Source organism: Pituophis catenifer, unplaced genomic scaffold, assembly GCF_029215685.1.
Source record: "Pituophis catenifer annectens isolate HBS135680 unplaced genomic scaffold, rPitCat1.0.hap2 SCAF_2, whole genome shotgun sequence".
Classification (NCBI taxonomy): domain Eukaryota; kingdom Metazoa; phylum Chordata; class Lepidosauria; order Squamata; family Colubridae; genus Pituophis; species Pituophis catenifer.
Genome location: NW_027256882.1, coordinates 49,058,192 through 49,085,874, shown reverse-complemented (window position 1 = coordinate 49,085,874; position 27,683 = coordinate 49,058,192). Strand labels below are relative to the sequence as shown.

At 40.7% G+C, this 27,683-nt stretch overlaps 1 protein-coding gene across 2 annotated transcripts in view; it reads right to left on the bottom strand.

Moving 5' to 3' along the window:
- PTPRG (protein tyrosine phosphatase receptor type G) overlaps positions 1-27,683 on the bottom strand; it is a 759,142-nt gene that overhangs the window by 133,531 nt on the left and 597,928 nt on the right. For both annotated transcript variants that reach the window (XM_070936839.1, XM_070936840.1), the window contains exons 7-8: positions 13,834-13,991; positions 7,056-7,248 (exon numbers count right to left, since the gene is read on the bottom strand). In XM_070936839.1, coding sequence (XP_070792940.1) covers positions 7,056-7,248; positions 13,834-13,991 — 351 coding nt within the window. The remainder of the gene's footprint in view (positions 1-7,055; positions 7,249-13,833; positions 13,992-27,683) is intronic.

Genomic DNA, 27,683 nt, shown 5'->3' with positions numbered 1-27,683 from the left:
CAAAGGAGTTTTTGTATTGATCTGATGAAATCAAATCATGGCTGAATGCCCAAATGTCAGGTGAAAATGCTGAAAACCAAGAGGATAAGGTTGATAATTAATTTCATGTATGATTTATGAGTCTTCTATTTTGCAACTCAATTTTTGACCTGCAACTACAATAAAATGCGATTAGCTAATGTGTGACTCAGTGTATTTTGTGAATACAAGCAGCGTAATGGATGTACAGTTCAATGAGTTGAATAGACCCAACCGACCAAAGAAACAAAGAAATAAAGAAACAAACAAAGGGTTAACAGGTTATTGAGAGAAGTCCACTCTCTCTCGTTCACACAAATGCATTCTGCTCTTAACTTACGGGACCGCCTACTACCATCATCAGCCTCCCACCGACCAGTACGCTCCCACAGAGAGGGGCTCCTCCAGGTGCCGTCGGCCAAACAATGTCGGCTGTCGGCCCCTAGGGGGAGAGCCTTCTCTGTGGGGGCACCGACGATCTGGAATGAGCTCCCCCCAGAGATACGGAGGATTCCGGATCTGCGCACCTTCCGCCGCGAGTTGAAGACGCTTTTATTTCATCAAGCTGGCCTTGCCTAAATCTTCTCCCTTTTAAGTGTAAATTCTAAATTTTAATGGATTTTAAAATATGGGTATTTTTAAATTATGGGTATTAATTCAGCCAAATTTATTTAATCCATTTTATTCGATTTTAAATTTTGTATATTTATGTGTTTTATTTCATGGCTGTGCACCGCCCTGAGTCCTTCGGGAGTAGGGCGGTATAGAAATTCAATAAATAATAAATAATAAATAATAATAATTAAGAGGCTATTTCTTGGGTAAACTGAAGTATGAAACATGCATGAAACACTGGATACCCTGATATCCTAGAACAACTGAACGGACAAGAAAGCAGATGATTAAAATGGAGCTAACTGGAAGACTAATCACTCTTCAAATCTCTGTTCAATCGTTACAATATATAGCCTTATGGAGGAGAACTGTGTAGCACCATAACATACCCTGTATAAAACTGTCAAAATATAGCATCACTGGCTGCAAAAACAAGCAATAAATTGATGTGTTTACTGAGAAGACAACAACAACAACAACAACAACAACAACAACAACAACAACAACAACAACAACAACAACAGTTTGGCATAGAGCTGTTCAAATGACACAAATTATTTCCAGGAATAGTGGGAGCAAACAAAATAGGGCCAGAAAGTTTTGTCAAGGTATGATCGTCACTCATGGAGGGCTGTTTGTGAAATAATCTATGGCGACAGCTGTTTCAATGCAGAGATTTAAACCCAGAATATCCAAGCCGAAACACCGCTCATGGATCCCGACTTCCAGTTATTTAATTTTTCATGACAGTAGTTCACACCATTCAGCTGACCAGCTATTTCATTCTTCATCACCTTTGCTTGAAGCAAGAGCTGGAAAACATCACCTTGCTGTTTCTCAGCAAGAAATTTAAGTCAGCTCTGTCACCTTCAGAGTGTTGTGTGACCATTCGTTTTAGATTGGTTACACTAGAAGAGAGGTGTTTTTTTTTTTTATTTATTTTTTAGTCTGTAAAAATGTACCAGGCATTGTTTCTCACTTAGCACATAGACAAGCTGCAGAGAAGTGCATGGCATTTGTCACTACAGGCACAGTTTTAGCTTCCAACAGACTCTAAAGGAGGAACAAGCTTAAAATAAAAAATCATTATAAAAGTCTGTAGAGATTCTCAGTCATCCAGGTCAGGTGGTTCCCAAAGGTGCTTTTTCAGGAGGCAACTGGACTTCCTTGTTTTTCCTTTTGAAGATATATTGCTTCTCATCCAAGAAGCTTCTTCAGCTCTGATAAGATAGGGAATGGAAGGGTCCTCTAAAATGATGTAAATTACCAGCTATCTGCAAGGAATATAAATCCTTCCATTCCCCACTATCCTGTCAGAGCTGAAGAAGCTTCTTGGATGAGAAGCGAAACGTCTTCGAAAGAAGAAACAAGAAAGTCCAGTTGCACCTTTGGGACAAAACATCATTAACTCAGCCCCAATGAACGTCAGAATAGGTGGCCTACAATCTGCAAGCTGTTGGAAGAAATATTGCTATTTTACAACAGCTGTCTTTACTGATCAGCAGGACAGGATAATAGCAAATGCTGGTTAAATTCAGTTAATGAATCATGAGATGTAAAGTTGGCTCCAGTCAAAACCGGAGTTTAAATCTTAGGCCAGACCTCTGGGCGGGTCCCACAATTTTGACTTCACTAAAGATAGTTTTGACATCATAAACCTTTGTCATGCTCTCCTACGATCATTACTCAAGACAGATTGATTCCATTTTGACATATGCCAAGATGTTGAAAGAGTTCTCATTGCTATCCAATCCATGGTGACATAAACAGTAGCTGGGACAAAGAATAGCTCAGGGAATGAATTATTCTATAGAGTTATCTAGTCCAGGGCCATCAATATATGCATAAGAACACCTCCTGGCTAATAATTTTGCTGTAATAATGGGGGCAGTACTATTTTAAAGGGGAGAAAAGTCTTTTAGTGAGTCCAATTGCGAACATATTTTTATGGAATTCTCATCTAGAAATTCTCAAATGAAATGAAATATACAATGAACAGGTGGCTCTTTCAGGCTGAGCTGTACAATTATATTGGAAACAGCGTGCAATGTACTTATGATTGCTAACTTTGTGGCCTCACAGTGATTATCCAGAGAGGTCAATAATCTTAACCACACAAAAGTGTTTTGCATGGATCAGACCTTAAGAAATAGCTTTGTACTGAATAGAATTAGCCAGCTACTTAATGCTCCACACATAGAGAATATGAATCAAAGTGACTTTGCCCAGGCATTTTACAATTCAAGTCAGGGGTTTTACTTTGTACAGACCATACAGGAAACTGAGAAAGTCTTAAATTGAGGAGATCTGGGTCATTATCATAGAGTAAAGTTACCTATCACAATTTTGCTTTTATTGTTTGTTTTAATTAACATTTTTCCTGCCGTATATCTTAATCTGTGCATTCAAGTGGGAAATCATGTTAACCCTTTGGTAGTGTCTGATATATGCTCTTTTCTACACTGGTGCCATTGGTGTTGGTCAACTCAAGCTTTTATTGAGAAAAAAAATTAATGTACAATAATTTAAATAAACTCCACATCTTTGGAGGAAGCATAAAATACAAATGTGGAAAATAAAATAAAAAATCAAATGCACTTGCTTTAATCATGTGGCATCAAGAGGGGTCGATTCTTAATAACAACCTAGATAGATTTTATCCATAACTACCTACCCCTAGGCAAGTCCTTTAGGTCTTCAAATGATGCATCCTTCACCACTGTAACAGAGTCCATCTACCTTGTTGCTTTTCCTCCTTCGGACTCAAATTTTGTTTATCAGACCATTGTTCAAGGCTGCAGCTCTTCCTCCTCTCTCCCATGGCCATTCTCACATACCATTACAGAAGGCAATCTTAGCAGCACTTTGTTCTAATGATGGACCTTAGCAGAATTTTAGAGAATGGTAGAATGGAAAGCAGGAGGCACCAGATCAGGAACTGAAAGGAAGCTTAAGCAAGCAGGCAAGTAATGGAGTATGTCTTTACAACAAAAGTTGGAAAACCACTGGCTTTTCTGATGCTCTGAACTACAGTTCTCACCAACTCCAGGCAACATGATCAATGGGAAGGCTCCTGGGAATTGTAGTTCAATAATATATGGAGAGTTACGAATTCTCCATTCATACAGTTTACGAGCCAATGCCACTAAGCACGAAAGGACTACTACCTAGGTTTATATATAATAACTCATAATAAACATCATTTGCTGAATAAGGCACTTTTTAGGTGTAATGCTAATACATAAACCATTTTTTTGATGTATTTACACCATATTATGTATCCATTTATTTCTACAAAGCCAAAAGTTGGGTTGTAATCTTTGCTCTTGATAGGATATAATTCTATGGAATCTATTTTTTTTTTAATTTTGGGCAAAGAATTCAGAGCCATTCTCACTGAGTCCAGATGCCCAAAAATAAACAAAACACTCTACATAAAGGTGCCATAACATTTCTGCAGCAGCTATTAACATGGGAAATATTGCAGGCACTCATTCAAAGCAAGAAAACCTTTGTAATTCTATGCAACGTATTTCTAGGGGTCGCTCTGAAAATTAAAAAAAACCCCCACAAGTCCAATTTGCTACTTTCTTCTAATGCAAGCTATTACCTTTCATAAGGGCCCAGAGGTGGCCAACACACCAGCCATAAATATTCATGTTTCCTGATGAGGTTATAAAGCCCATTCCAATCTGCCACCATCACGGTGTTATTAAGGGGCCTGAGAAGTGCCATGTTTTTTTTTTATTAACAATAATCTTTAGTTTGCTTTTGATCGCAACAGCTTCTCCCAAAGCAACGGTTTATGTGCATTTGCATATGTGCTGGTGCTCATGGCTATCAAAACAAATCTCAGAGAATGCCTTTCTTTTTTGGTTCATTGGGGGAAATAGGGCATCCACAGCTTACACGAAATGAGTAGAGTGGAGTGGAGTGGAGTGGAGTGGAGTGGAATGGAATGGAATGGAATAGAATAGAATAGAATAGAATAGAATAGAATAGAATAGAATAGAATAGAATAGAATAGAATAGAATAGAATAGAATAGAATAGAATAGAATAGAATAGAATAGAATAGAATAGAATAGAATAGAATAGAGGCCTTTGAATTATGATGCTGGAGAAGACTCCTGCAAGTCTCTTGGACTGTAAGGGGAGCAAACCGGTCAGTCCTAGAGGAAATCAACCCTGACTGCTCTTTAGAAGGCCAGATACTGAAGATGAAACTCAAATACTTTGGTCACCTAATGAGAAAGAAGGACTCACTGGAGAAGAGCCTAATGCTGGGAACAACTGAGGGCAAAAGAAGAAGGGGACGACAGAGAACGAGGTGGCTGGATGGAGTCACTGAAACAGTCGGCGTGAGCTTAAATGGACTCCAGAGGATGGTAGAGGATAGGAAGGCCTGGAGGAACGTTGTCCATGGGATCGCGATGGGACGAACCCGATTTTGCAACTAACAACAACAGAACAGAACAGAACAGAACAGAACAGAACAGAACAGAACAGAATAGCTTTATTTGGCCAAGTAGGATTAGACACACAAAGAATGTGTCTCTGGTGCAAAGGAAATGCAGGTAATCATTGACTTACAACATTTGTTTAGTGACTGATTGAAGTTACAATGGCACTGATGTATGACCAGTTTTCATATTTATGACAGTTGCAGCCCCTCCATGGTCACATGATCAAAGCTTGTCAACTGAAATGTATTTATGATGGTTGCAGCGTCCCGGGGTCATGTGATCACTTTTTCGACCTTCTGACAAGCAAAGTATAAATTTAAATATTAAATTAAATTAAATTAAAGTCAATGGTGAGCCAGATTCACTTAACCACGTTACTAACTTAACAACTGCAGTGCTTCACTTAATTGTGGGAAAAAAGGTTGCAAAATAGAACCACACTCACTTAACAATTGTCCTGCTTAGCAACAGAAATTTGGGGATCAATTGTGGTTGTAAGTCGAGGACTACCTGCCCTTTCAAGTCTTGCAAGATTCTGTTAAGGTAACCTAAAGCTACCGCTCTCCTTTGTTGTCCTTGCCTAGACTACCTCGCAGATGTAACAATAATGCCTTTAATGCTGTACTGAGCCAACCTACCTGAGCAACACAGATTGGAGTATTTCCAGGTTTTTAATAGTTACTTTGGGGCCCATTTTAGCTGAAAAGCAGCTAAGGAGCTCATTCTATATCTAGAATTCGTGAATTGATTAAAGGGGAGGGGGGATTCATGTCTCTCTAGCAGTTTTGTTGCAGTCAAAAGGCCTCCTAGAGAGAGCAGATTAAAGCAACAGCCTCACTGAGACACAGTAAAGTTAAAAGGTGATCTGAAGAAAAAAGCACCTTTGTTTAAAAATTCTGCTTCTCAATATTTTTACAAAAGTGCCTGGCCTCCCTGCCCTCTGGCACAAAAAAAAAAAAAAAAAAAGTCTGCAATGACAACAAAGTGATTGGTAGCAATAAAACAGAAACTGCCTCAAGAACAGCAGCTTTGCTTTTATTTTTTTGCTTGTTGTATTCTTCCCCCCCATCTGAACCATCAAAGCATTAAATTTATATAACATCAAAAAAATGTACACAAGCATGGGAAGAAGAGTGGTTCATTGGGAAAAGCATGATGTGTGTGTGTGTGAGAGAGAGAGAATCCCCCATGTGATTTATTACTAGCTCATCTGTATGTATCAGTCCTTATTTAGTGCCAATTGGGACTGGCAACTTGGTGATTAAACAAATTAGTCACTAAGCAAAATCTCGATTGTGTTTATGGTCTTACTTCAGCTTTTCTTTTGTTTTACAGACCTGCAAAGGTTGTAGATGTGAGGGTTGGTTGCAAAGTTACTTTTCCATTGTAACTGCAAATGGTCGCTAAATGAGACAGTGACTAAACAAGGACTACCCGAAGTACCAAGATTCCTGAGCACTGCTATTTGAGTGATGTCAAATATGTTGAAAAGAAAGTATATTGATCAAAAGCCTAATGATTACCTGGGCCTTCCTTGCCATGCTTCCCTGATCACTCTAATAATAATAATAATAATAATAATAATAATAATAATAATAATAATAATAACAACAACAACAACAACAACAACAACAACAACAACTTTATTGTCATTGTACGTGTATACACAGTATACCCATACAATGAAATTCACTTAATACCCAAAGACCAGGTCCAACACACATAACAATACCCAAACACACTCCCACCCACCACAATTCCCCACCCCTAAACCTATGTACACAAACAACCAGACAAATGCTAAAGCAGAGGTGGGGAACGATGCCCCTTCATGATTCGTGGACTTCAACTCCCAGAATTCCTGAGCCAGTCTGTCATCAAAGGGCCATCGTTCCCCAACCCTGCCCTAAAAGGATGATGCTTCCCATGATCCTCAAAATGGACAAAGCCACTCTACCTTTGGAGGCTTCAGTGCCCAGTGGGTTTTCGAACATGCTGGTTGACAGTTGGTTCCAAGCATCCTTCACAGCCGACTTGGAAACAATCCTGTTGTTCAGGCTCTGCTGAGGCCGGAAGTTATTCCGTAGGTATTCCACAGATTTGACATGATCTTGCTGTTCCGTGGTAAATATGGAATAGAAGGCTTCCAGCTGAAAGCCACAATCAGGATAAGGGGAAAGGAGGAGGAGGAGAGGGGGAAAAAAAAGACATTAATTAGAAAAACAATGTGGTGAAATGTGGGCAGCTGATAATAACACAAAATGGCAGGAAGCCCTGATGCCAAGACTGATAAATCAAACAGGAAAACGTCTGCCCACTGAAATTTCTGCCAGCAGCCTTATCTAGCCTCATTGCGATTCTGCCAGGCAGCCGGGAACACAGTCTAGAAAGTTAATGTCAAAGAGAGTCAAAGAAAAGATTATTTCCTAGCCTCTCCTCAGTATAGTGGCTTAAAGATATACCGGTATATATATGTATTGCCTTCTGTCTCTTGTTTTATTTTATTTTATTTTATTTTATGTTGTGTTGTGTTTTTGTTTTACTATTACTATTACTCTGCCAAAAAGGGATACACAGTCATTCCAGAGTAACATCAATCACAGCTCAGGGTATGGACACTCCATATTCTTTACAGTGTTGATCTCATACCCAGGGTGTTGCAGGCTATCCATACTGTAAAAAAAACCAAGGTAGCTTAGCTCTAAATCAGCGTTTCTCAATCCTTGGCAACTTTAAGATGTGTGGACTTCAATGCCCCAGATTTCTTTAGCCAGCATGGAGTTGCCAAGGTCGAGAAACGGACTCTAAATGACAAAAATGTGCAAAAAAACCAAAAGGCTGGGAAAGATATCTACCTGCCTAAGTTTTGCCTGCAAGCAGAAGCGACAACTGTAGTAAAAATAGAACTTTTGTCTCTCAAGTTTCCTCTTATTTTCAGCCAGGAGTATTTAACATTTGCTGGAATGAAGGCCGTGGTCCAAAAACTAATAAGTAGGCTGCATTTTAGAAAAAATTGGCACATCAGAGGCATGTTCAGATTGGCACACTCCCCTTTGTAAAATACTTTCTATAAAAATGCTGACATTTTGGCTGCAGTCACAGAAATAGAAATGTTTTGTAAAAATATAATTTCTAAAACGAGAAGGAGCCTAACAGACCGAGGGCAACTGAAGTATGCCATCCTATTTCACAAGGGATGAACCATGTCTCCCTTTTTTCCAGTTTTTTCTTGCTTTCTTAAACAATATTTCTCCTTTGGAATATGTTCTTGTACAACAGGAATCCCAAATGACTTTAAGCCAAGCAGATGAACCTCCTTACCTTAACTTAAATATCGCGGTAATGTAGATATATTCTAGCTATAACACAGCCTAGGAGATAATTCAACCCCATCATTATAAGAATTTAATTCAAAATTATCTTTTAAGGAATTGGATTCAAAATATCATTTAAAAGAGACCCTCAGCATGGTAATCAAATCAAATCTTTTGTTCAACAGAAATAAGGCAAAAAGACACTGTAAATGTATTTTTATACCAAAGATGCACAATCTTAGGCACAGGTAGCCTATAAAAGCCAGCACATAGACCCAGGAGCTTGAACAAAGGTTAACTTTTAAAGCTGCACAAGGAAACAATTATTAAGGAAATTACAATATTCATATTAGAGATATTTCATTAATTTACACTAACTTTAATTTTGAGCATACTATTGCACACATATACATACAGACACAGAGAGAAAAATTGGCAGGTTTAATCATTTGTTATCAATGTTCTACCATCTCTGTCTTCCTAAAGTTTACTTGAGTTGATTTAGCAAGTGTTGCTAGAGAGATCTACTAGGCCACATGTGATTTGTGAACTTTTCACCGCATTGGTGAAACTATTATGTCAGGCAATTGGGGGTATTTAAAAACCCAATGGTGGTTAAGGTGCTGGATTATGAGCAGAAACCCAGATTCTTGTTCTCTCTTAAGCATGGGGGTTAGCAGGGTAACTTGGGACCAAATCTCTCTGTGCCCTAGACTGGGAAATTGAAAAAAAACAAACAAACCCATTTACTGACCCACACCGAATCAGTATGGTACATTATGGGCCATATCCTTCAATTAAAACTTTTAATCTATAGTAGATTGATTTAACCTGCCAGTAATAATAATACTTATTTGACACTATTAGAATAACATAAAGGCATCCCACAGTTATTAACCTCTAAGAGTAATCCAAAAAGCATTTCATATAATATTTAAACCATAATCCTGCTGGTGGTGCAGCAACTAGCATGCAGTATTGCAAGCTAACTGCCCATTGCCAAGAATTGGATCCTGACTGGCTCAAAATTGATTTAGCTTCCATCTTTCCGAGATCGGTAAAATGAGGACCCAGATTGTTGGGGGCAATATGTTGACTCTGCAAACTGCTCTGCAAACTAGAGAATGCTGAAAAGCACTGTGGGATGGTATATAAGTATAAGTGCTATTGCTGTAATTGTGAACTCCAGGAACCAACAGTGAAATATGTGGATCTGATTTATCTACTGTTTGATCTCACTGGATAGAGAAACAGTAAAGAACAACAGTCAAGAAAGACATAGGTATTTGGTGTGCGCCCTCTTGATTGAGAACTAGTGGGATGAGTGACAGCTTGATGCTTTGAATTGCTTCAAAGCATCAAGGGTAGGTTATTAAATATTTATACTCATTCATTCATATAAGCTGGTGACTTTTCCATGAGCAGTTAATGTCTTCCGAGAGTCCTTTGTTGCAATGAAATGTATTTACACCAGTAATTAAAAGAGGTGGGACAAGTGACAACAAAGAAAACTTTTGAAAATAAAGAATTTTAATGCCATTTTTTTTTGGATTTATATACCGCCCTACTCCCGAAGGACTCAGGGCGGTGAACAGCCAAAAAGATAAAACACACGAACTACAAAATTTAAAAAACAATATAAAAACCCATTAAATAATTTGGCCCAAAACAAATTAAAACACCCCTAATGTTTTAAAATAAATTTACAATTTACAATTAAAAGGGAAGTTAGGCCAGGCCAGCCTGTTGAAATAAAAAGGTCTTGAGGGCACGGCGGAAGGTGCATAAATCCGGGATCCTCCGTATCTCCGGGGGGAGCTCATTCCAGATGGCAGGTGCCCGCACAGAGAAGGCTCTCCCCTTGGGGGCCGCCATTGCCTATTTAATTGTTAAACAGTTAAATATTCTCTGCATTGGAACTGCTCTCATTGAAATTATCCGTTGTTGCCTTGAACTATTTTGTATGTTCTCTAGTAAGACCTCCTATGACACCCTTGTAAGGATCTGTATGCCCTTTTTAGAGTCATCACAATGCAAGTTTCGTGGTATTCTAAAAATAGACAAAGTCGATATACTCATGGGGGGGGACACACTCTAGACTTGATTTTTGTCTCTGGCCAGTGGTTGAGTGATCTTGTTATAGGGGATATAGATATGGAACCCTTGTCATGGTCAGATCACTCACTCCTTCGTCTGGACCTTCATACTGCTACACCCCGCCGCAGGGAGGCGGACCCAATTAGATGGGTCCGCCCCAGGCACCTGATGGATCCTGATAGGTTCCAGACGGAGCTTGGGCCAATTCCTGATGATCTGGCACACGACTCGGCCGAGGACCTAGTAGCTGCCTGGGACCGGGCGGCTGGTGGGGCCTTGGATCGAGTCGTGCCTTTGCGGCCTCTGACCCGGTGTCGATCCCTCGCGGCTCCTTGGTCCACTGAGGAACTGAGGGAGATGAAACGCCGGAAAAGACGCCTAGAGAGCGGTTGGAGGGCCAGTCGCGCTGAATCTGACCGAACACTGGTAAGGTCGCATATTAAGACCTACCTAGTGGCGATAAAGACGGCAAAGTTCAATTACTTTTCCGCCTCTATTGCGTCATCAGGGAATCGTCCGGCCGCCCTGTTCAGGGTAACCCGCTCCCTGCTCCACCTGGAAGCGCGGGAGGATCCCTTGGAAGGCAGGGCGGAGGATTTCGGACAATACCTGCATGACAAAATCGCTCAGATCCGGGGGGACTTGGACTCTGACTGGGTAGATCGGGGCAGGGTGACGAGGAATAGTCTTGAGAATGTTATCTGGGAGGAGTTTGATGCTGTGACTCCCGATGATGTGGACAGGATTTTGGGGAGACTTAGTGCGGCCACATGTTTACTGGACCCGTGTCCCTCCTGGTTGGTACTGGCCTCCCGGGAGGTTACACGAGGCTGGCTCCAGGGTGTTATCAACGCTTCGTTGAGTGAGGGTTACTTCCCCGCGGCCTTGAAGGAGGCGGTGGTGAGGCCTCTCCTCAAGAAGCCGTCCCTGGATCCAGCAATATTGGCCAACTACTGTCCTGTCTCCAACCTTCGCTTCCTGGCGAAGGTTGTTGAGAGTGTGGTCGCGCGACAGTTCCCGCAATTCCTGGAGGAAACATCCTATCTGGATCCGTTCCAGTCTGGTTTCAGGCCTGGGCACAGCACGGAAACGGCATTGGTCACGTTGGTTGATGATCTCTGGAGGGCTCGGGACAGGGGTTGCTCCTCTGTTCTGGTCCTGTTAGACCTCTCAGCGGCTTTTGATACCATCGACCATGGTATCATGCTGCACCGGTTGGAAGAGTTGGGGATGGGGGGCACCGTGTTACGGTGGTTCTCCTCCTTTCTCTCTGACCGGTCGCAGTTTGTGTGGCAGGGGGGCAGAGGTCGACCTCGAGGCCTCTTATATGTGGAGTGCCTCAGGGGTCGGTCCTCTCGCCCCTTCTGTTCAACATTTATGTGAAGCCGCTGGGCGAGATCATCCGTGGCTTTGGGGTGAGATACCATCAGTACGCTGATGATACTCAGCTGTACATCTCCACCCCAGGCCACCCCAACGATGCCCTTGAAGTGATGTCCCAGTGCCTGGAGGCTGTACGGATCTGGATGGGGAGGAACAGGCTCAAGCTCAACCCTTCCAAGACTGAGTGGCTGTGGTTCCCGGCATCCCGATATGGTCAGTTGACTCCATCACTGACTATTGGGGGCGAGTCTTTGGCCCCCACAGAGAGGGCTCGCAATCTGGGAGTCCTCCTGGATACGCAGCTGTCCTTGGAGGAACATCTGACGGCTGTAACCAGGGGGACCTTTTATCACGTTCGCCTGATCCGCCAGTTGCGGCCCTTTCTTGATCGGGATTCCTTGTGCACAGTCACTCATGCCCTTGTAACCTCTCGCCTTGATTACTGCAATGGTCTCTACATGGGGCTCCCCTTGAGGAGCACCCGGAGGCTCCAACTGGTCCAGAACGCAGCAGCGCGTGTAGTGACGGGAGCAGCGTGGCGCTCCCATGTAACACCGCTCCTGCGTGAACTGCACTGGCTCCCGGTGGTCTTCCGGGTGCGCTTCAAGGTGTTGGTTATCACCTTTAAAGCGCTCCATGGCATAGGGCCTAGCTATCTTCGAGACCGCCTACTGCCACCGACGACCTCCCACCGACCCGTGCGCTCCCACAGAGAGGGCCTCCTCGGGGTGCCATCAGCCAAACAATGCAGGCTGGTGACCCCCAGGGGGAGGGCCTTCTCTGTGGGGGCACCTACCCTCTGGAATCAGTTGCCCCCTGAGATAAGGAGAATCCATGACCTCAGTGCCTTCCGCCGTGCCCTTAAAACTTTCTTTTTTCAACAAGCCGGGCTGGCTTAATTTCTTTTTAAGGGTTTTTTAATTGTTCTGTTTTGCTTATCATTTTAATTAATGGGGCCAAATCTATATATATTTTTAAATGTGTTTTAATATTTGTATCTGATGTTTTTATCTGGCTGTTCACCGCCCTGAGTCCTCAGGGAGAAGGGCGGTATACAAATTCAAAAATAAAATAAAATAAAAATAAAATATTAGCAAAAAAGCATTACTTTCTCTGCGCAATTATTTCAAATCTATCAAATCTGTGTCTGTATACGCCTAAAATGACTTAGCACAATTTTCGAGCAGAAATGTGAAGATGGGAAAAGAATGAAGAATTCTGTGTAAATATTTATAACGTGGTTTAAATATATCTGAACAGAATAGTAATAGCTAAGATCATTTAAAAGGAAATAAGATGTCGCGTTCTATTATCTTCTTGTGTGGAGTGGCTGATGTTGAGCTTCAGAGAACAATAAAACAAAATCAGATTGCTTCCTTTTCTATCAAGAATATATTTTGTGGTTGGTTTTTGTGGGATGGAGGAAGGTCTTTTCTACTTGCCCAAGAAAAAGAGATGAAATCTGGTTATAGCATATTTTATTTATTTTATCTATTTCTATCTCACCTTTATTATTTCTTTAGAAATAACTCAAGGTGGTGAACATATCCAAGACACCTTCCTCATCCTATTTTCTGCCCAACAACAACCCTGTGAGGTGAATTGGGCTTTCTTTTTCTTTTTAAATTTGTATACCGCCCTACTCCCGAAGGAGGTTAAGAGAGAGTGACTGGCCCAAGGTCACCCAGCTGGCTTTCATGGCTAAGGTGGGACTAGAACTCATGGTCTCTTGCTTCCTAGCCTAGTGCCTCAACCACTAGACCTTCACAATCCAGCACATTCCAGATGTGTGGGACTTCACTTCCTAAAATCCATGTTGGATGGAGGGTGGGGGCTTGAAGCCTAACTTCAATGGGTGTATAAAAATGGGTTAAGTTAAAAAGAAAAAGCCAAAACTAAGAAAATAATGAATCAGGCAAACTGTTTATGATACCAACCTACCTGCCGATAAGAGATGGGGACAGGCATTCGGAAAACAATCCATTCCACAATTTCGCTACATGGAGGTGTAGTCAGTGACCCTGCATACCGATAGTAACTTCCCAAAGTTGCTGGCAGGAGATCCCTTAACACAAAAGGATCCAAGAAGGTCTCTTTTTCTGGAAAATAAAATGGTTTAAAACATATAAAAGACAAAGCAACGGACATTGCAAGAGTGGTCCACATTTATTTTATGAGCACCAAAGCATCGATTTTCTGCTAGCATGTAGTCCTTGACTTACAACCATTTGTTTCGTGACCATCCAAAGTTACAATGGCACTGAACAAAGTGACTTCTGACCATTTTTCACACGACTGTTCTAGCATCCCCATGGTCACGTGATAACCTTTTGTGACCTTCTGACAAGCAATGTCAGTGGGGAAGTCAGATTCACTTAACAACCATACTACTAACAACTGAAGTGATTCACTTAACAACTGCGGCAAGAAAGGCCGTGAAATGGGGCAAAACTCACTTAACAAATGTCCTGCTTAGCAGCAGAAATGTTGGGCTGATTGTAAGTCAAGGACTACCTCTAGTTCTTTACGTTTATATAGAAACAGCATCCACTGTTAACTGCAATCCTTACCTTTTCTTGGTCTTATGAAGTCAGCATATCAAAAGTATCTTGAATGAACCTTCCCTAACAGCCTAGAGCAGGGCTGTCAAAGTCGCAGCCCATCACGTGCTGGCCACGCCCACACCCGGTTTAATGAAGGGGGAAAAAGTCACGATATGTCCTGTGATGTCGCCATGACGATGCGAGTTTGGCCTAGAGCATTTTGCACTGACATAACTTGCTTTTTAAACTTACAGGCCTCTCCATCCAATAAAGTGGATAATGAACAATCAAGAAGCTTCTTGAATGAGAAGTGAAATGTCTTCAAAGAAAAACCAGAAAGTCCAGTTGCCTTTTGAAAAAGCACCTTTGGGACAACCATGACCTGGATAACTGAGAATCTCCATAGACATGTAAGGATCAGACAATATTGTAATTTTTTAAAAATAAAACCCAATGGTAGCTAGAATGAGCACAGATTTTATTTCAGATCTGTACCCCCCATGATACCACTGCCATTCCCACTAACAGAAATTCAGTGCTAATATTAGCATATTTGCAATACGTTCAACCTGCAAAGCAAGTTACAATGACAAATTCATTCCACACCAGAAGTAAGACTCAAAGAGCATATCCACAAATCCATACTGAGCTGGTATTCAGATCAGGTCTCTTTCTCCAATACAGGTCAAATCTTTCATCAACTAGACTAACAGTTAAAACTTGTGACAAATATGATTTATATTATTCAAACCAGAGAAGAGCTGTTTGTTCAGCTGTGGAATAGTATTTCCATATCGGGAACGCATCACATGTCAGTGGTCCAAGTCAATGGCATATTTCAAGAGCATATAATTAGTGTAATATATACATTCTGTTTTAACAAATTCTAATGCAGTATGCTTATTTAGCAATATTACTCTTCTGTTGCAAGTATGCAATTTCAGGCAAAGCATTTGAAATGTCACAGGTATCAACAAGCCCTTGAAAACTGTTGATGCCTGCACACACATAAATCTTTCGGCAAGTCTGTCAGTGAATTTTCAAATATTGTTTACAGCTGGAAAAAACTAGGAATTGCTATAATGTTGAATAGTATGTGGTCCATAAAATTGCTCCCAATGCTTATTTTGAAAACAAGGGTGTTATGTTGTCTTTTCCTAATTGCGGTAAAAAAGACAACAGCCTGTTGAATTGCAAATTAAAGGTTTTAAAATCCGTTATAAGTATGCTTTGTCTTAATTCATCTGGGGTAACCAATAAAGGGAAGACCAGACAGCACCTAGGGGTGGAATCAGCCTGGAGACATTTAGTTCTTGGTAAGGTCACACTTGGAATACTGCATCCAGTTTTGGTCGCCATGATATAAAAAAAGATGTTGAGACTCTAGAAAGAGTGCAGAGAAGAGCAACAAAGATGATTAGGGGACTTGAGGCTAAAACATATGAAGAAGGGTTGCTGGAATTGGGTATGTTTAGTTTAATGAAAAGAAGGACTACGGGTGACATGATAGCAGTGTTCTGATATCTCAGGGGCTGCCACAAAGAAGAGGGAGTCAAGCTAGTCTCCAAAGCACCTGAGGGCAGGACAAGAAGCAATGGATGGAAACCAATCAAGGAGAGAAGCAACATAGAACTAAAAAGAAATTTCCTGCCAGTAGAACAATTAATCAGTGGAACAACTTGCTTCCAGAAGTTGTGAATGCTCCAACACTGGAAATTTTAAAGAAGACATTGGACAACGATTTGTCTGAAATGGTATAGAGTTTCCTGCCTGAACAGGGGGTTGGATTAGAAGACCTCCAAAATCCCTTCCAACTCTTCTCTTCTCTTCTCTTCTCTTCTCTTCTCTTCTCTTCTCTTCTCTTCTCTTCTCTTCTCTTCTCTTCTCTTCTCTTCTCTTCTCTTCTCTCCCCTTCCCCTCTCCCCTCCCCTCCTCTCATCTCCTGTATTCTCACAAATGGTCTAAGTCCAATTCCTCTTGAATTCATTTAATTCTTATCTAGCTTAAATTTAGTGCCGACCATTAGTTAACTAGATTCTTGCATATAGGGTTCTACCTGTTCTTGCTCAGTTCCCAAATGAGTATGTAGTATAGATGCTGAATATACAACTGGGCTTCAGAGTTCTGGTCATTGCAGTACAAGATTGACGGTCACATGTTTGCACTTGCTGACATTCCCATGGGTTTGCCATAAGTAAAATCAATGGAGAAGTTGGCAGGAAGCCTTGGGTTACAATGGCAACACAAGAGTACTGGAATTGCCATCATTAAGCAACACGCTCACATGGCATTGCACTTTGTGGTTTGCATCATTTGGTGATGGAGGATGGTGCAACGGGAGAATCCTCACTACCTCTGTTGGAATGACTTCACATATAAGGCCAAAATTGGACAGGGATCCACTTGGTTTGGGTGAAAAGCAAAGCTGCTTGAGTCATTGTAAATCTTGCACAAAACACAGGAATATGAGCAGGAATAGGGGCTTAGTGAAGGCTGCATATAACTGTAGATGTGTTTTGATTATTCTATCAGAACACTTTTTTTTTTTAAATAAATAATTTTATGCCGCCCTTCTCCGGAGACTCAGGGCGGCTTACAATGCGTTAAGCAATAGACTTCATACTTTTGTATATTTATACAAAGTCAGCTTATTGCCCCCACAAACTGGGTCCTCATTTTACCTACCTTAGAAAGGATGGAAGGCTGAGTCAACCTTGAGCCTGGTGAGATTTGAATTTACAGTAATTGCAGGCAGCTGGTGTTAATCACAATGCTTTTAGTCTGCTAAGCCATCAGGCCCTGTCCATATAATGTCCATATAATGTCCAAATAGTGATCAGATAGGTGCTCTCAAATTTGGAACTATCAGAGGAAATCTGAATTAGATTTAGATAAAATATTTTATTACCGGATTAGAGATCTCCTGAAAGAAGAGAGTCATTTCTAGCATTTAAGAACCTAATAGTATTTATATGTTTTGCCCCAACATTCCAGTTCTGAGCCCTTTTTCTCTGGCCACCTCCATTTAGTTTATTAAATTTAAATGTAGTCTTCAACTTATAACCACAATTGAGGCCAGAATTTCAGTTGTTAAGCAAGATAATTGTTAAGTGAGTCATGCCCAATTTTATGTTCATTTTTTGCCATGATTGTTAAGCAAATCACTGCAGTGGCTAAGGGAATCCTGCGGTCTTTAAGTGAATACACTGACTTTTGTAGAAAGCCAGTACTCATCCACCCTCCTAGAGAATGAAATATTTTGGGGGATATTAAAAAGGTAGGATAGAATATTTGCCCTAAAGGAGAAATGGAAAAAAATCTTAAGGGAGGCAGAAACCAGCACCAGTCTCCCTACCCCAAGCAGAAACTGAGTAGGCCAGCTTTTAGAAATGCACATTTGGTAATCCATTCAGAAAGACTGGGTCAGATGGAAACTCCAGATAAGCAATTAGGCAAGACAAGATTAGCTTGGACAAACACCTAGGATTTGCATTTCCCCTTTTGCCTATAGAGCCAGCCATGACCCCTACATGACCCCATAGAAAGCAAAAAGGTATAAAAACCCACCCTACTCCCAACTGCATTTTGTCAGCTGTCCCAGAACTGCACGCTGTGTGTGTGTTGGTTTTGTTCACCAATAAACAGAATCTTTCTTTCCAATCAGCCTCCATTTTATTCCCGGCTTGGAACTGGACCTGAATTTTTCCTCCAATATTTTGCTTGTTGGAAGCTGGCTGGGAAGGTCATAAATGGCAAATACACGACCCTAGGATGCTGCAACCATTGTAAATACATGCCAGAGTTTTGAAAATAAAAATTCTCCAGACCATTCTAATCTGTAGAATATCAGGCTGAACTCCCATTCACATTGCAGGAATACAAAGTCAGTATAAAGATGGAGTCGAGACTCATCTTGATTATTATTTGACTGATCATGCTTTCCATGGTGGCAGTGCCTAGCCAAACCTGATCTCCAAACAGTGAAGCAGAGTGGGACCTGGTTAATACTTCCATGTGAAACCATAAGGACATGGATTAGGAAATCCATGCCAGGGGCGAAGAATCAGGACCATTCATAAGATCACAGTGTAAGTGATTTATTGAAGCCTATCCACAAGTATCTAGTCAACTAATGGTCATCATTTGGTCCTAGATAAGGTCAACAGAATTTGCGGGGGGGCTGGACTTGGATCTTTTGTGGCAATGCAAGGACTCTAAACTGATGGCATGTTTAACTCTACCCTCCTGCTCTACCGGCTCTTCTATAATCCTCAGACTTCCCTCTAGGAAGCTGGGGAAAAAAATGGAAGGAACTGTGAATCACTTTTGTATTGCTGCCAAAAATACACTACCAGTATGAACATGTCAAAGGAAACCAAACTTGACCTGAGGATCTCTTTGCCTTCCCTATTTTCTAGGAGGGTGGGTGGGGTGAATGCTGAAGAAAACTGAGTAGTTTTTATTCATTGTTTTGTTAAAATTGCTTCTGTGGTGATGAAATTTATGTCTGGTTCTGAATTACTTCTGTTTAATATAATTTCTTTTATTCGCTGTATCCCACCCTCATAATTATTGATATAAAGTAGGTTAAAAACAATTTAGTGGGTCAACAGAATAGAACAATGTCTTTAAATGTATAAAATTATGAAACCCATTTCACCCGTAATGTATTGCAACCCATTTGGAATTAATTGCTTTTCAATTTTATTCGTTCTCCTTCTCTTGTATACAGATACGGACTAAAAAAAAATACACATTTTCCTTTTCACATAAAGGCTTTTCTGAGAAATCTCTATTTTCCCGTTTCTAAAATTTACATTTCAGAGAAATAAAACAAAAATTAGAGAGAACAAGCCACTGGCAAAGATAGACATCTTTGGTTCTTTTGCAATTATCCCCTGCAGTTCTGATGATTAACCGGCCAAATTCTACACTATTGCCATAAAAAAGGTAACAGCAAGGTTTTTATTAAGTGCTTTATACAAAGAATCTGTCCCAACAACGAACTTCCTCCATGCTGTGCAGGTTGATTTCCCTTGTGCTGCTGCCTGATCTACATCTTTTTTTTTTTATTGAGACATTTGGTAAATTTGTATGGATAAGGAGAAATAACACAAACTGTCTTGACCTTCTATGCAATGCAATTTTCAGACTGATATATTCCTAACCAGAAGGGAGGGGGGAAAAAGTGGGGTTTTTTACTACCAGTTCTGTGGGCGTGGCTTGGTGGGCGTGGCGTGGTGGGCGTGGCAGGGGAAGGATACTGCAAAGTCTCCATTCCTACCCCACTCTAGGGGAAGGATACTGCAAAATCCCCATTCCTTCCCCACTCCTGGGGGAAGGATATTGCAAAAACTCCACTCTCACCCCACTCTGAGGCCAGCCAGAGGTGGTATTTGCCGGTTCTCCGAATTGCTCAAAATTTCTGCTACCAGTTCTCCGAACTACTCAAAATTTCCGCTATCGGTTCTCCAGAACCTGTCAGAACCTGCTGGATTTCACTGGAGTACGGTCTTTGTGAATACAGGAAACATGCCTACATTCGAAAAGGTAATTCAAAGCATATGTTTGTTCAGTGCTTTTAGGAATTTCTTGGCAAAAGATTTGACAGTAACCTCTATTACACTGGCTTTAAAAAGAATTAAGACTAATTCCCGGAGAACAGGTCTACATCCATGTTATTAAGCACAAATAATTCGGATTGCTACGTGCCTGACGATTTGGTTGGAAAGTGCATGTTAAGAATGTGATATATCTTTTCATCAGGTTTTCACGCTATGGATTAGATTTAAAAAAAAACAAAAACTAAAAAACCCCCTTCAGACCTTTCCAAGTATAAGTAATGCAGGTAGTTCAGCTAAAAACATTGTGCTTCCCCCCATGGCTCACAGCACTTCACACCTTTAAAATTTTTCCCCCTTCTATACCGAGAGGCACTCGCTCTGCTTAGCCAATGTGTGAAATGCAGCACAAGTGCTTTTCATCCTTCATTTCATTTCCCAAATAAGCTGCTAATTGGGAGACTTACAAATCTTGCCAAACTCAGATCATAAAAGGAGAGGATAAAACCAGAAATGTGCAGTTGGCATATGTCTAAATCTAATCCTGGCTACGAGGCAGAGAATAAACAATGCAAAATGGCCAACGTGAGAAATTGTTACCTATTGGGCATGAAAATTGAGGGTAGCTGTCATATCTCCTCTGGGCTTTTACTGGACCACAGATGAAGATCCTTCAAAGAAGGCATGACAGCTGCCACGCATGGAATGCCATGTTGCAGTGGTTGGGCTTTCTGAATGTTCCTCAGTGCTATCTAAATTATTGAAATGTTCTTCCTGGTCTCTTTTCCGCTCACTGCACACCTCAGCATTGTTTTTAGCCCACCGCAGGGAGCTCTTATGCTTCTTTCTGGGGCAGTAACTCAGGGCCATATTCAATCGTTTGTTACGGAGAAGCTTCCCCACAATCACAATGGCTTCTCCACAAGCCATGAGCACGTCAATATTTTTGTTGGCATCAACCTGCTAAAGAACCTATTGTGGTTAAAGAACCTGCTGTGTATCATGAAAAGAAGTAAAGTAGGGACTTAAAGGTTTGCCTAGAACTGGGAAGTCCAAGATAATAGCAGATTTACTTATTTATTTAGCAGATGGCATATCATACATAGCAATGTATGCAATGCCATTTCCCCAAGATTAAAAAGAACACAATAAAATATGAACGTCAAAAAGATCTATATTCAGATATCAATGTCTAGGCCAGTGATGGCTAACCTTTTTGCCGTCGCGTGCCAAAAGCGAGGGGAGAGCCCATACCCATAATTCAATGCGCCCCGCCCCCTGCACATGTATACGTGACCCCTCCGCACTCCCCCCACTTTTGGCATGCGATGGCACGGTGGGCCCAGTAGGCCTGTTTTCCGCCCTCCCCAGGCTCCAGAAGCTTTCTAGGAGCCTGGGGAGGGTGAAAACAGCCTTCCCCTCCCCGAGGCCAGGAACAGCCCATTTCCCAACTTCCGGTGGGCCTGAAAGGCCTGAAAATGCGCTGAAGTTGAGCTAGGGCAATGCTCGCCTGCCCACAGATATGACTCCACGTGCCACCTGTGGCACGTGTGCCATAAATTCGCCATCACGGGTCTAGGCCATCTAACTATTGAAGAACAACATCGGCTCTCAAAATACATGGCAACGAAAATAATAGCAGAGACAATGTGCCTTAATTACAGATAGTCCTTGACTTACAACCATTCGTTTAGTGACCGTTCAAAGTTACAATGGCTTGGCAACCAGCATGCATTTATCATGGATGCAGAGTTCTGGGGCCATATGATCACCATTTGCAACCTTCCCAACTGGCTTCCAACAAGGAAAGTCAACAGGGGAAGCTGAATTTGTGATCAATGCATGATTCGCTTAACAACTGCAACAATTTGCTTAACAACTATGGCAAAAAAGGTTGCAAAATTGTGCTTGACTCACTTAACAACCACCTTGCTTAGAAATGGAACTGCTGGTCCCAATTGTGGTTATAACTTGAGGACTACCTTTACTTACTTAGAACTTCTACTGTTCATATTAAAGAGTTGCTTCCAAGTCAACCTTGGTACCAGTCCCCCACTGTAGATCTGTGATGAATCATAAAACATGCTCCTTTGTGTGTTCCTTTGCTCAGAAATAAAATTTCAACTTGATGTTCTTGGAGCTCATTTGGTTCCATCTATTCTGCCCCGTATAGCCTTCACCCTACTTAGTTCACATTTAAATTCGCTACTTAGAGCTGCTTAAATACAGTTCTGCTATTCAGTAGCAGCCTTTTTTTACTCCATGTTTCACAAAGTTGATATCTTGCTTCAGTCTTTCTCTTCCTTCATTACATGTGTGAGGAAAAAGATGTTTTGGGGTTGGGATACCTAACCAAGCAGTCTTCCCTTGTGTAAATTTTTTGGGATTATATAAAGTGCACGTAAGTGTATTTGTACGAATATGCCTCAGAGATATTTTTGGAGAGAGTTCTTGAAGCCTGCTTTTCTTGTGACATATGCAACTCTGTGCATAGTAAACAATGGCCCAACCAACTGCCATCGGGGCAGTACAATCTCCCACCCAACACTGACGAGGCAAGCCACTAGAACAGGAGTCTCCAAACTTGGCAACTTCAAGATTTGTGAACTTGAAGCCCAAAGTCTTAAAGTTGCCAAGTTTGGAGAATCCTGCACTAGAATATAAACTGAGAACAAACCCCAGTCCTTACTAGCACTGATGATGTTACCTAGTTTGGGTAATTAAACATCTGCATAAAATACAACCAAGCTCAGAGAGCACCAAGGATCCCTCAACTTTGTGCACGTTGGGATACCAGCAAAGATGTTCCTCAGCTGTTTCCGGGACTAACTATCTGGACAGCAGGGAAGGCAAACTCAGCTGGGGAATGAGGAAGCGATTGCAAACTGCAAGTTGGAAATTGTTGCCTGCAGCCTGTGGAGGACCCACTACTGATTTACACCACCTGCAGTAGCTGACAGATGCAACAAGACTGCATTAACTTGGGCAAGCTTAGTAGCTATGAATTTTCTATCTACAGATTAACAGTATTATCTTTAGAAATAAATTATTTCAGTTCAAATGATGGGCAATATAATATCTGATCTCTATTTTAGGAGCTCTTTCCTGAAAGCTGCTGGTTGACGGCTCTGCAGTGAGCAATAAATCTGTGTGTCATCAAAAACACACAAGCCAACAAAAATGGTTCTATGGAACTTCCCTAAGGCAGATTCCCTAAGGCTGCATTCAAATATGTTATCCTCATTAACTTCTTGTAACATTTTGTTTGCATGGGTTCCATATGTTCTAAAAGAAAAATTAGAATCATGCAGGAGTATTTTTAAATGCTGGGCCAATACATTATGTAAAGTACAATTCAAATATGCATTACGGTTCTCTGAGAGGGAATCTCATCTTCTGTTTCCAAGGATTTTTTTTCCTGTGCCATATGCTGACAGTATTATATTTTAATAATTAATTGTTCATCAAAGAAAAGATGAGCAGGAATGCTAAATTCAAAGTTATTCAAATTGCGAAAATGAATAATGCAAGATTTTTATATTAAATACACACTGAGATTCGTAGTCGACATCTCATCCAGCTCTGCCCACCTTCCATTTTTAAACACTGTGAACTAAAATATGAATTACCAACCAAGGGAAACATATTTAGACAAAGGAGAGCTTTATTAGAATGCAAACTCAAAGATTCCTCTGATGATTAAATTTTGGTTATCAATTAGGTGGAATTTATTGCATGTGTCTGCAAAGCCACAGTCAATTGCAGAAAATGAAACAGAGAAGGAAGGGTAGCTTCTTTGACAGAATTAAATCTCATTTCTGCATGTATGCTCAAATTCTTGATAGACTCTTCTAAACAGACTGCGTTGGCTAAGTAATGCGAAATAAACCTTTCAGCAGAATATGTAATGTTACTAAGTTTGTAGGAGGAGAGCCATGTTAGACCACTGTGGTGCAAAATCAAGAGCGTGGCAGCATGTTGTCTGATTAACAAATTTTATTAAATGTCACAGCTTTCACGAGCTTACTTCAGATCCACAGAGGGTTTTTTTTAATCATTCATAGATTGTGGTACATTCGTATTTAAGTATAAATGCTATATATGAAGGTGAGCAGTTTGTACCTTCCCCTGAGTATTCGGCTAAAATTCAGCATCAAATGTGCTGTTTTGGAGTGATATGATTTTTTTTGTGTGTGTATAAAATAAGGCACAAAATAGATAGGAAAATAGAAGAGTAAATTATATTTTAAATTTTGGCAAAGGTCAATATAGTAACTTTATTCTTTAACATCCCTATGAATTGACTCCTGGAAACAGTGAATCAAAAATATTGGCCTTGCCCACACTAATGATATTACCAGCCAGTCTTTGGAGATATAAATAAATGGGAAAGAAAGATACGAAAAGGCTGCTACATCTAGTGTACATAGTGGGAAGTTGGGTGACTTTTGGGCCAGTCATTCTCTCTCAGCCCAACCCTCCTCAGAGAGTTGTTGTTGTGGGGAAAATAGGAGCAGGAAGGTATATTGGATATGTTCATCACCTTGAGTTGATACAGTAATAAAGGCGGGAAATAAATAACTCATATGATTTCCTTGTTAATGTGTTAAATCGTATCAAAACAAACCAATCTTTACTGTACTTCTATACTAGCTTAAGGGAACAAAGTCTATCTATTAAGAAGAATTACAGAAATAAAGTAAAAAAAAAAACCCTAAATATTTAAGGATATTAGTATAAAAGATATCAAAAATGAGAATTTAAAAAATGACAGGTAGGACCATTAGGCATTCTTGAAAGTTTTAAATTCAAAGGGGTTCTTGAAAATACTTTAGGTAAGTAAGATGTGTCATTGATTATTATTTTTAAAAATCTTCGGTTGATAGCTACACATTTGGCTAAACTTCATTATCTGAGTTTATTGACTGAGATGGTGTTTCTTAAATTGTTCTCTTATCCTGGTTGAAATAAATGACTGGCCCTCAATTTTTCTACCTCTAACCTGGGTCCTTAGGAAGTCCCTTAGTTGTAGTATTACATCTATCTACGAGTAATGCAAGTGATTGCAAAGTCTCATAAGGATGAGTGGCTTCTCATGAGACCTCAGGAACTGCAATCTAGGGTCAGAGCACTGGTCTGATCATCTCAGTAATGTCTATAATTGGGCACAACTTTTTAGGGTTTTAGACAGGAGTCTTTCTTGATCTTGGTTTGAGATACCAGGAATTGAAGTTGGACTCTTTTGCACATAAAGAAGGGACTCTAACACTCAGAATTTGTTTGGAACAGAAAGGCCATTATTTGGAGCTGAGGCAACTTCATACATTCTCTTAATGAGGATAAAGAAACCTAGTGTCAGGGTTCCAAGGAACACCCCCAATGAAAGAAGACTCCGAGGCTAGAAGTTCCTCAAAGTTCCATTTTATTAGAGATGTCATATTGGCACATCTGGGAAAACCTGAATCTGAAAGCTTCCAGGTTTTTCCCACCCAAAAGAAAGCCCAAATCCCTTCCCCTGCACCCACACGTCCATCACATGGTCCAATCATTGCACTGTCCCAACTGGAGATGCCTCCCAGTCACGCCACTCCAGGTGCAGGGCCGAATGTCCTTGCCTCTCAGAGAAAGGAATGTTATTATGGCTAAATATCTCCACTGCTCTATGCAATCCCCCCTCCCAGTTTCCCACAGCACTAAGTGTGGCAGCCCTGAAAATCAAACAGTCCAAAGTCAAAAAACCAGTCAAAAAACACAATTTAGAGCTATAGAAAAAAGCGTTGAAAGATAGAGCCGAAGACCTACACGCCCGTCCAACTGAAGGACTGAGTCAAAAGCTGGACCTGCCCGGCAACAAGGGCGGGCTTTAATGTTATTGGCTGACTCAGTCCTTCAGCTGATTGGGCGAGCTACCCACACTGGCTGTTGTCTCCACCAACAATGGAGAAAGATGGCCTCTAGGGCTGACATCAAGAAGCACAGGAGATTAAAAAAAAGCCTTGATTGTCCCAATCCCATGAAAGTCTTTGGACTAACACATTCATTCTTACATTCACACACCCACACCCACACCCACACACAAAAGTTGGCATGTGGAGGAGGGTCACAATGCACACCCCTATCCAAATTTAATATTGTTCTCCAACAGCGACTTCTTCTTCACTGTTAAAAAAAGATGTATGTTTGTAGGTAGATATGCTTGATGATTAATTTTCTATGAGGTCAAGATCAACAATTTGGGAAGTATTATTTATCAGTGGGCATTATCTTTTCTATATTTCAGTACATTGATATTCCTTGACAAAATTGGTCAAGAGATAACTAGTGGATTATAGAGCTTTTTGTCTTCCCAGGCCACTGGTATATTGAAATCACAAGTGGGTAATCTCTGTTTTTAAGTGACAGATGAAGATGGATTCTGGCCAGTTTCCTTTGCATGGAAAGCCGAGATCAGGAAAGCAATAACTACTCTTCTATTAACAATCTCAATGGGGATTGTTAAATAGCACAGGAACAAAGAAGCTGTGTGCCTTAATGCTCAAATAACTGTAAGTCAGCAGTTGGCTACCTTAAGCATTTCATGCAACTTCCAAAAATCTTTCCAGTTCTGCTTAGCTTTTTTTTTTAAAAAAAATAATAGCTTCTGCTTATAAAACAAGTTAGGAATATGATGAACATGAGTTCATTCCAGAATGCTCTAATGGTTATTATCGCTTCCCAGTTCCATCCTGCATTTGAACTGAATTTTGAAAGCTGAACAGCAACTTATTTCTGGAGGAATGTTTGGCTGAACTATTAAAATAATCAGTAACTCACTTCTTACACTATGAAATGAGTGCAAATGTCTTAATACCCAAGACTTAACACTTGATGACTCTTTCGCTTATAGCATCAAGGCTGATATTGGAAAAACTTTATAACACAAAAAAGGAAGGAAAACGTATTTAGTTTAGCCTTGGTAGCGCAGCAGACTAAAGCACTGTTAAGTAACACCAGCTGCCTGCAATTACTGCAAGTTCAAATCTCACCAGGCTCAAGGTTGACTCAGCCTTCCATCCTTTCGAGGTAGGTAAAATGAGGACCCGGATTGTGGGGGCAATAAGATGACTTTGTATATATAAAAAAGAACACCGCTTGGGGGGGGAAGCCCTTGAAAAAGTATGAAGGCTATTGCTTAACGCAATAAGCTGCCCTGAGTCTCCGGAAAAGGGCAGCATATAAATCGAACCAATAAATAAATAAATAAATAGTTAGGTCTTGAGCCAACTATTTTACTTGGATTGTACTTGGACTATTTAGGTGGGCATATTCCTAGAAGACAGAAACATAACTATGTATGACCAGAAGTCAGGACCCCCTACTTCATCCAAATATTTTGAACACAAATAATGTTCAGGTTTCTAAAGCCTGGATCCTCCAGCTGTCTGGACTCATAATTCCCAACCAACATGGTCCAATACGTTGGTTTGAGCTCCGAGTTTGGCAATTTGGCTGCAAACATTTCATCACCATTTGAGGAGACATCGTCAGTGCATTTTGAGTTGTGCTCGTCTGTCAGAACACAGCTCTTTAAATACTTTTTTATGGTATGGTCCAATACATCTGGAGGATACCAAGCTGAAGACAGAAATTGTAAAATATTATTCTAAATAAGAACAAAGAAATAACTGGAGAAATTTTATCTTTGAAG